The sequence below is a fragment of the Toxorhynchites rutilus genome, chromosome 3 (assembly GCF_029784135.1).
Source record: "Toxorhynchites rutilus septentrionalis strain SRP chromosome 3, ASM2978413v1, whole genome shotgun sequence".
In the NCBI taxonomy this organism is placed as follows: Eukaryota; Metazoa; Arthropoda; class Insecta; order Diptera; family Culicidae; genus Toxorhynchites; species Toxorhynchites rutilus.
Genome location: NC_073746.1, coordinates 306,850,483 through 306,861,020, shown reverse-complemented (window position 1 = coordinate 306,861,020; position 10,538 = coordinate 306,850,483). Strand labels below are relative to the sequence as shown.

Below are 10,538 nucleotides of genomic sequence, written 5' to 3'. Positions count from 1 at the left end.
TGACGTAGGATTTCGTTAGAATATCTGTCGCATGCTGATTTTGGAAATGTTCAACAAATATTCGCTCGATTAATCGAATACTTGAAGACAATAACTCGAATGAATCGATTATTGTATGATGCCCCAACAATTATTCCATAATAATCAATTGAACGAAAATTTTTGACATCTCTAGCCGTGATACGACGGTTCCCTGTTAGTTGCACCTGGTCAAAGAAAAAGCAAAAGTAAACAGTATTCATGTAATTTTATGTAATTTTTATAGTAAGTGGAAAACAATAAATTAAACTCTTTCGTTTCAAGGCAAAGGACTGGATTTGATTTCTCGTGTTGTGCGGAATCTGCAGCGTGATGTGATGTTTTAGTTGGGTGTAGCAGTTGTTTACTTTTTGGCAGCGGTAGCTTTTTTCGGTGCCGCTGCTGCTTTCCTAGACTTTGGCGTCTTCGGCTTCTGTGTGTCGGGCAACACAAAAACTTCATCGTGGCCAGTGGAACAAAATCTCTAAATGAAAATAGTTGAAAGATCTCGTGGAAGAAGGGAAATGGGGGTAAGACGGACTTGTTAAGAAGAACTGCAATTGTATCTTTGGAAACTCATGTTTTCCAAAACTTAAAAGCAGTTTATTACAGTTCAATATACTGGTTTTCGAAGTATTTGGCCAAATGTTCTATAGAAATGTGTTTTTTCATATTTTTTACTGAAATTCAAACAAGCCGAAAAGTGGAAGATTTTTATCGATGCAGATAAAGGGTGTGTCACATCAAATTGCATCACGGAAAAAACGCTGTAGAAATTCACCCAGTAGACCGATCCTTTTGAAAATTTTAGACAGTAAAATAAAAACTATTAAACAACTTTTGGCATTTTCTTTTTATTCATACTTCGAGCCCAAGCCCGTATGCTCGCACCTTCCTCTTTACCCCGTCCATAAGGTTCTGTACAACGTCAGGTTGTAGTTTTTTTTGAACAGAAATCCATTTTCTCTTGAAGTCCGCCTCCGATTTGACAACTTTTGGGTTCTTCCAGAGGGCCTGCTTCATAATCGCCCAATATTTCTCTATTGGGCGAAGCTCTGGCGCGTTGGGCGGGTTCATTTCCTTTGGCACGAAGGTGACCCCGTTGGCTTCGTACCACTCCAACACGTCCTTTGAATAGTGGCACGAAGCGAGATCCGGCAAGAAGATGGTCGGGCCCTCGTGCTGCTTCAATAGTGGTAGTAGGCGCTTCTGTAGGCACTCCTTAAGGTAAACCTGCCCGTTTACCGTGCCGGTCATCACGAAGGGGGCGCTCCGCTTTCCGCAAGAGCAGATCGCTTGCCAAACCATGTACTTTTTGGCAAACTTGGATAGTTTCTGCTTGCGAATCTCCTCTGGAACGCTGAATTTGTCCTCTGCGGAGAAGAACAACAGGCCCGGCAGCTGACGAAAGTCCGCTTTGACGTAGGTTTCGTCGTCCATTACCAGGCAATGCGGCTTCGTCAGCATTTCGGTGTACAGCTTCCGGGCTCGCGTCTTCCCCACCATGTTTTGCCTTTCGTCGCGGTTAGGAGCCTTCTGAACCTTATATGTACGCAGGCCCTCCCGCTGCTTGGTCCGCTGGACGAATGAAGTTGACAAATTCAGCTTATTGGCGACATCCCGGACCGAACTTCTCGGATCACGTCTAAACTGCTTAACTACGCGCTTGTGATCTTTTTCACTGACGGAGCATCCATTTTTGCCGTTCTTCACCTTCCGGTCGACGGTTAGGTTTTCGAAGTATCGTTTTAGTACTCTGCTGACCGTGGATTGGACGATTCCCAGCATCTTACCGATGTCCCGATGTGACAACTCCGGATTCTCGAAATGAGTGCGCAGGATTAATTCACGACGCTCGTTTTCGTTCGACGACATTTTTCCAAATTTACGAAAAAATTGACAGTGAAGCATGGCCAACGTGATCTATACACTCTTATCTGATTATAAGCGAAAGCTGAAGATATAATTCCTAAAAATTAAATTTCTACAGCGTTTTTTCCGTGATGCAATTTGATGTGACACACCCTTTATAATGGACATGCAGTTGGGGGAATATGGACAGGCTATTAATATATTGGGTGGGGGAAAAAGAAATGTCGTATATTGTCAATACATGACAACACTTAAACATATCTTGTGTTGTACTTATCGCATCGGGTCATACTATACGGCTATTTAAAGACGACGAATCTGTGCTACAGGTGTCGTTTTGACAGTGTTGTGATTGTACTTTTCAGTCTCAAGTTATAGCGCGTCAAAGATGGAGTCCACCAAGCAAGAAATTCGCCATATTTTACGTTTTTACTACCTGCGAGGTAAAACTGCAACGAAGGCGGCCGAATAAATTCGTGTAGTTTATGGACCCGATACTGTAACGATTCGCACAGCACAGCGTTGGTTTGATCGATTTCGTTCTGGTGTAGTGGCTGTCGGAGATACACCCCGTACTGGTAGGCCAATCGTCGCCTCAAGCCTCAAAAGAGGCTTGCGAAAACTGGCTGTCTGAGTTTTTTGCAAATAAGAAGTGGTGGGGGGGGGAGGGGGTTATAAGGGGGGAATAATGAAGTTGCCTTCTAAATGGCAACAAGTTTGCGAACAAAACGGCGCATATTTGACTTAAATTGGATAATTTTAAGTATGTTAAATAAAGCGTCAAATTTCGATCAGAAGTTTGTAGAAGTGTAGAGGTAGAAGTTTGTCGCTCGCGAGAGGAATAACTTCGCTCTCTTTCAGTGTTTGTGTGTTCAGTAACTGAAATAGAACAAACAGAGAAAGCAATATAAAAAAGAGTCGAATATTCTTTCTTTCACTTTCCATCATGCATTGGATGTGATTATGGATGTGCCTGTCCATTTCAACCCAACCAGGGCAATTATTTCAATGATTTAAATTTACCACTTACGAATGAATTTTACTTTTCTGTATATACCTAATATCGCTTCTCTGTCAGCTCACAAACCGAAATATAGCCATATACGAATTCAATTTTGCAATTAAACCACTCAAAATGCTTAGTATCGAAGTCGCAAAAATTACATCCACACGCGGAATCATGTTTGATTTTCGGTTTTTATTTCTCTATTCCACTTTTGATCAGTATTCATTGTCATAGTATGGTTTAAATATTAGAGAATAGCATGTAGAAGGGGCAGAAATTTGAAATCCATAATGCAACTATACCACCTGTTCATTATATCCCCATTGACTGTCTTACCCGCGGTTCCCCTACTACTCTATATATGCTCACAAAACTTTGGTCTTCAATAAAAAAGGTTTTACTCAAAAACATAATATACTGGAAATAATTCTGATTCTGCAACAAAATTAAATTTCTCATGAAAATCAGGACAAAGGCTAGATTGTGAAAAATAAATTTGAAGCTACAAACAAAATCCCACTGCGATTCGATATTGAGTGCTCGCTGGCAAGAGCAATACTATGCGATAGCAATTGTGAGCGGTCTGTTTTTACGCTCTGGTCTTTTCAACAAGTTGCCGTCGAGCGAGGCTCCAACAGGGTTACCATATCTACAGAATAATCTGTATTTATACAGATTTCTCAGACTTTTCGAAACCAAGAATCTGTAGATACAGATTATAGATTTACAGATTTTTCAGAATAACCGATCCAATATTAGTTATGATTTGATCTCAATAATATTTTTCCCCAACTCACCATTTTGATTCATACAGCATTCGAATCAGTCTAAATGAGAGTCATTTTGGTATTCAAATGTAGCGTGTAATACTGCTTTGTCATGTTCAATCTAAAGCGAAAAGATGCAAAAGTTTGCGTCATCGGCTATCTGTACAATAAATAAATAAAAAAACACTGTTTATCATTTTTCTACTATAGCACAGTGAATGCGTAATTTTACGTGGAATTCAACATCGTCAAATTCATAATAACAATGCCAACCAATGATACTAAGGCTTGCAATTTTGCTTCAAAATTGAAAATTAAAACCTTTGCGGTCATATTGAATACTGGTTTAAGTACTGGTCGCAATTATTTTTACTTGAAAAAGCAGAGATTTAGAACTTTGTTAAATCATGAAAGATGAACAAGATTCCTTTATTTTTTGTCAACTTCTGATAAATATTTACTAAACAATGTTTTTATGTTTATATCTAAAAATATTTGCTATAATTCTTCTTCGTGTGATATCTATCGCATGTATCATAAAAATAATTAATTTGCCGTCTTTAGTCTTTTATCTTTCTGTTTGAACATACAAAACAATGCTATTCATATCTACACAGTGCCGCAATACATGGAGTTTTCCATTAATCCTTTCCTCAAGCATGGGTGACAACTTTTGTTTATATTGAGTACCTTAATTTATTATTCATAGTAGCATCGTTTTGGTTCGTGAATAAGTTCACAACTCTATATGTTTGTGAAACGGTCTAGTATAAATATTTAATGTTTTTGTGTTTTTCTTTTTCTTTATTAGTTTGTTTGTCTTGTCCCCGCATCTCACCGTCGCCCACCCTCGACAGATAGTCGAACACCAGATGCTATCCCTGGTCATTATGCACAATGCTACAGTGTGTGCGGTAACTCTCGGTTGAGACAACGATACCTCATATCCATATCCCTAACCTGACCCGTCCCACAAAAGTTGTTGCCCTTTTAACCTCGCGTAAACCGCGAGTATTCGGTCGAATCCTACTAAACATAGCAATTAGTTGAAACTTTGTATAAACAATCCTTGAATTAGCGGCTCCACAAAGCTTATGCGATTGAGCCTTACAAATAAATGAATTGGAAAAAAAAGTTCACAACACATTAAAATTCGTTTAGAAAAAGTGTGAACTGATACATGGTTGCGTAAATTATAATATTAGTATACTTCTTTGCTTTGGTGGCTGAGAGCAGACAAACTACCGCAAAGAATCAATACAGATTTTCTGAGAAAAAACTCAGATAAAGATTTTTTGATACCAAAACCACAGATTTTATTATGGCAACCCAGGGCTCCAATTGCTCTTTCCATGGTGTCTGTTTGTTTGTTTCTTTGTTTTTAAGAGGCTTTAAACTTTGCAGTTCATTCGCCTCTAAACGGTGTCTGTTCAAATGTTGCAGTTTGTGTTCTGCGCATTCGAATCAATTTACGACCAATTCACGTGCAGCTGGTTGGTATATAAAAATAGCCTCTCGCTGAGAAAGTGCGTTGAGTTATAGAGGTCTTAATTATAGACACTTTTGCAGTACATGGTTCTGACAATTGACTGGAATGGCTGAAGGAGGCCACGAGAAGTTGAGCAACCAGGATACACACGAACTTTAGTCTTGAAAAATACCATTTGGAAACAGCTTGCTAGGAGAATGAAAAACATTTAGAATCTTTTAAATACTAAATGGATTTATTCGCGATATTCGCGATTGGTAGAAATCGATTTGTGTGTTATTTCATCTTCGTTTGTATGCGTTTATGCTGTGCATCGGGCTTTCATGTTTTTTTTTGTAGATTTGTCATGCAACATATTGCATTTTTGATGCGGACTTATGATGGAAATGTAATTATAATGAAGCAATATTTTTGCTATTCTCTGCGCTAATTACTGTTTTAAGTTTTATTTTCTACGTCTTCCTTTTACATATCCAAATGAATCGCTTCATGAAAAGAGCCGCTCGAATGAGCCGGTTCGTTTCATAGAACACATGGCTCTGAACCGCTCACACAAATGAACCGTTTTGGCCATCTCATATCAACTCTCCCGCTGTACGATCGAGCTGAACAGTGGAATAAAAGAAATACTCTTACTTCGAAAAGATACACGATTAAATCCGGCTCTGTTACAACTGAAAATGCTGAAATTACCCCATTTTCTATAAAATATAGCTTTTTTCGTTATTGTCTAGCATTTTTATAGTCAGCCCTATTCTGTGTTCCGACGGATTGCCATTTGGTTCGAGTTATAATTTCGCATTCCCTATTCCGAACGTTTTGCCCATTCAATGTTCGAAGAGAAACAGATCGAACGAAATGCAAAAACAACTCGAACGGAATACAGAATGGAATTTAATGAAGTCGTTCGAAATATTAGGCTGTCAAAAAAGTCCTGCGGTATTTTTTTTGAATTTTCATTTGTTCATAAAATTAGTTACAATCATCTGTTTTAAGTCAAATATGCGCCGTGTTGTTCGATGACTTGTTCCCAACGAGATGCCAACTTCATAATACCCCTGTTATAGAAGCTCGCTTCCTTATTGGCAAAAAACTCGGATAACCAATTTTCACAGGCTTCTTTTGTGGCTAACTTCTGACTGCCTAGCTCGTTCGCCATGGACAAAAACAGGTGGTAGTCACTTGGTGCAAGGTCCGGACTATACAGCGGATGCAAAAGAACCTCCCATCCGAGCTTCCGGAGCTTCTGGTGCGTCACCAAAGAAGTGTGTGGCCTGGCGTTGTCCTGATGGAAGACAATGCGGCCTCTGTTTATCAAAGATGGCCTCTTCTTCATGAGTGCTACCTTCAAGCGGTCCAGTTGTTGGCAGTACAGGTCCGAATTGAGCGTTTGGCCTTGGGGAAGCAGCTCATAATAGATTATTCCTTGACAATCCCACCAAACACACAGCAGAACCTTCCTGGCCGTTAATGAGGGCTTGGCCACCGTCTGAGCCGCTTCAGCGGGCTTCGACCACGACCGTTTGCGCTTCACGTTGTCGTAAGTGACCCACTTTTCATCGCCAGTCACCATCCGCTTCAGAAACGGGTCGATTTTGTTGCGATTCAGCAGCGATTCACATGCGTCGATACGGCCAAAGATGTTTTTTTGCGTCAACGTGTGTGGCACCCATACATCGAGCTTCTTTGTGAATCCAAGCTTCTTCAAATGGTTAATAACGGTTTGATGACTTATCCCCAGCTCTTGGCCGATGCTACGGCTGCTACTATGCCGGCCTTCTCGGCTAATTCAGCGATTTTGTCGCAATTTTCGACGACAGGCCTTCCGGAGCGTGGCGCATCTTCGACGACCTCTACACCAGAACGAAAACGTTGAAACCATCGTTGTGCGGTGGAAATGGAAACTGTATCGGGTCCATAAACTGCACAAATTTTATTGGCAGCTTGAGATGCATTTTTGCCTTTGTCATAGTAGTACTGTAAAATATGTCGGATTTTCTCTTTATTTTGCTCCATATTTGCGACACTATAACTCACGAACGACTTAACCAAACAAAACACGGTCAATGACTATATTATAGCGCGCAAAAATACCTTTCCAACAAGCTATAGTATGACTCGATACAATGAATAGAACTAGAACTACGCGCTTACAACGCGGAAATACCGCAGGACTTTTTTGACAGCCTAATATCTCGAATCGTTCGAAATACAGAACAAGGGTGATTGACTCTTGTAAAACGAAATTCATTAACTTTTGAATTATATATCGGCTGTGATATCTTCAGTACTAAAATCAACAACGCTCGTGTTATTTGAGTAATTTGGGTTTGGTTTGTTTTTTTTTGTTTCAATATTTTCCGCTCTAATGTGTGGTTACATGTGATTTTTTTTCTCAAGTTTGGGATTACATATTTTTTGTTTATTTTTTAACGACAAATCTGATCAATTATCCATATCGTTTGTAAAATGTTTTGCTATTCGATATTTCGTTCTCCATTTTGGTTCAATAATTATCAAATGAACTGTTCTCTGCCAATATCCGACGAGCTCTCGTCGCGTACTAATAGACGCTGCAACATTAACCGCAATGTGCGCCAAATATGCAAGAATCAGGAGAGCGGGACATCAATCAATCTTCCCTGTTCGCTAACAAAAAGGCTTCCGATATTTCACTAAGAATCGTTTCCAATAGTTTGCTTTTTTTCTCCCGTTTCCGAGTGAATCGTTGTTGCTAGCCTACAAACGTCTTTACTTTTGCCTGCAGTTGTATATATTGTGCGGCGTTCGATACATTGTTACTCGTATCTAAACTATTTTGTCCTCCCTGCTTGCTCAAATGCTGTTACAATTGTTTATTTATATATTTCAAACGAAGAAAATCTACTAAAATTGATTGAGTTATTCTTTCTTGTTTTGTTTACTTGTAACGAGTATTATTTATTTTGTCGAAAACACGTTTTTCTCCCTAAGTGGTACATATTGTTTAAGGTATTCATTCCCCGGTTTATTTCTCATCTCAGGGTTGGATCATCGATTTCATTTTGTTGCTTCATTTGCAATATTCCATAAGAAATGTTCGCGAGTTAAAATTTCTCATAATTCATACATTGCAATGGTATGACACCTTGAAGAACAGTTTTGCGTCACTCCAACGTGCGATCTTTGTAGAGTACGCATGCTGAGCAAATTCTAGGACTCAATAGACTATGGAGCAGTAAAATAACATGTACATATGTGCATGGCTTACATCGAAACGACAAAACATACAATTGATTGCAGAAAAAATCATTTTTTAGCGAACTAAGCAGTGGAGAGGAGATGGAAAAAAAACCTAATTAAGTCACATCTAGTTTTGGAATGGAACCGTTTCGTTTAGTATCTAAGTATTTTTAGTATCGTTTGATTAACATCTCTTCCGCTAGCTTCGCATCAAGAGGATTGATTTCCAGCTGGATAACGATGGAGATCACAAGAAGTAGTTTTTAATGGTAAAGAACCAAATTGTCAGTTGAGGCAAGTTGCTCGCCTTCAATCAATCATTCTAGATGCATGACTGTGTGTTTCATAATATCTACTAAGAAGGTTATCGAGTTTTTAAAGTATCTAGCTTCGAATTGGGTCAAAGTTATTGTACAAAAAAACGCCCAATCAAAACACGGCCATTCACGATGGCTAAACGCTCCTAGAAGTGCATCACGTTTGATTAACTTTGAGTTACATGCTGCACTCTTCTCTAACGATTATGTATGCTTGAGTTTCCTTTTTTTTTGGTAATGATATGATACTAGATTGATTTGCTAGATGTGGTGGATTTTCAAGAATGTGTGTTCCTATGGAGCGAGAGAAAAGAGATGAGACCCTTTCCACAATGACTTTTCGCACGAAGCTATTCCAAACGGTTTGTGCTTCGGACGATTTTTATTGATTTTGCGAGTTGAGACTCCACTGGGCAAACTGCTCTTGCCATTGGGCGTTATCCTTGAATTGAATACGGGATTTGTTTGTCAGCGCTGATGATGAGTGGGTGACATCTCTGCTGGTACCTACCTTTTCACTCCACTCGTGGCTGGTCATCTGCATCTGCATCTCGTCGAAGTCTGCAAGTAAGGAGCAAAAGGTGATATAGCAGAACGATTCACTTGGGCCCACTATGATGATGCTTTTAGTCCAAATTTCATTCAAGTTACAAGAGAAGGAAAGTTTGTGAGTAGAGCATTCTTTCGATATGTGTGATAAAACGAATATTAGGTTATTTGTAGTTATTTAGTGAATAGTTAATAGTGAATATTTAGTGAATTGTGAGTAAAATTAGAGCCGCAATTTCCTAAAAAGAAGCAAAATATTTTTTTTGCCTAAGTTCGCCAGTTGGCTAATAGTAGATAGATGACTTTGAATGCTCTACTAGGTAATAAATAGACAATGTTTTGAAGAGTATTGACAGTGATTAGCTCCCAACAATCGCATATACGTGCTTGAAGGTTTTTTACTGTGTTGAAATAGCGTTCGCTGAGGATATTCTCGCATTCAATATGCCCTAAAGATCCCCGATCGAATTGCAATCTGGGCTGTGGACTGACCAATTTAGGTAAAATAACCATTCCTCTACCAAAATTTCGATAGGAATAATTTAATGTCATCGAATTGCGGCAGTATTGGATAGAACTATGGAAGCCTCATATCAACAGTCCCGCTGTGTCCAACTGTGAACATTCGAACAATAGGAATATTCTTACGCCGAAAATTCACCATGTGTTGTGTATCGATAGAATAGGAATACTTTTACGCCTAAACGGCTAATGAGTAAATGATAAAAATGTGTATCCTAGAGGCGACAGAACTGAAAAGTTTAAACCCTCTTAGAGCACACGATAAATTCGGCTCTGCCTAATAATAAAAATAAACAGATGGGATAAAATGGGAAAAAAATCTGTTCACTGTTGGATTATTGAACTATGATGACGCTAGTTTTCGCCACTGACGTAGTCCCAGGTTGGCGGAACAAATGGTTCGGATTCCGGTCTAAAAGTCTCAGTCAGCAACTATCTGTTTCATATTGAAAGGGTGTTTCACGTTGTTTTTCAAAGGCAAAGGTTTCACGTTGCTATTCAGGGGCCAGACGACGAATATCGGTAATAAGGGTCCCATTCGGTTCTCAAGATCGAGCAGGTGAAGGACAAACTCCTACTCTTGGCCCGATTTAAATAGTTTTGATCCCAGCTAGAGTGAACATCCACCAGAGATGTGGTCGATGAGCCTTTTTTGTTGACATGCTCTAAGTTAGTTCTGGCTGTGTTCAGCTGAAAAAAGTGTGTTCCACATCAAATTGCATCACGGAAAAAAAACGCTGTAAAAAATGCACATTGGGTATTTTCTCTTGAAAATT

General features: G+C 39.2%; 1 protein-coding gene across 8 annotated transcripts in view; it reads right to left on the bottom strand.

Annotated features, from left to right (window-relative positions):
• Window positions 1-7,472: 7,472 nt before the first annotated feature.
• The window catches only part of LOC129780577 (dystrobrevin beta), a 158,996-nt gene continuing 155,930 nt past the window's right edge, over window positions 7,473-10,538 (bottom strand). For 4 of the 8 annotated variants that reach the window (XM_055788983.1, XM_055788985.1, XM_055788987.1 and 1 more), the window contains 2 exons: window positions 9,203-9,252; window positions 7,473-9,133 (listed from right to left, as the gene is read on the bottom strand). In XM_055788983.1, the coding sequence (XP_055644958.1) occupies window positions 9,074-9,133; window positions 9,203-9,252 (110 nt within the window). In that variant the 3' untranslated portion in view covers window positions 7,473-9,073. Of the gene's footprint in view, window positions 9,253-10,538 lie in introns of all 8 variants that reach the window. The other 4 variants (XM_055788981.1, XM_055788982.1, XM_055788984.1 and 1 more) reach the window with 1 other exon arrangement.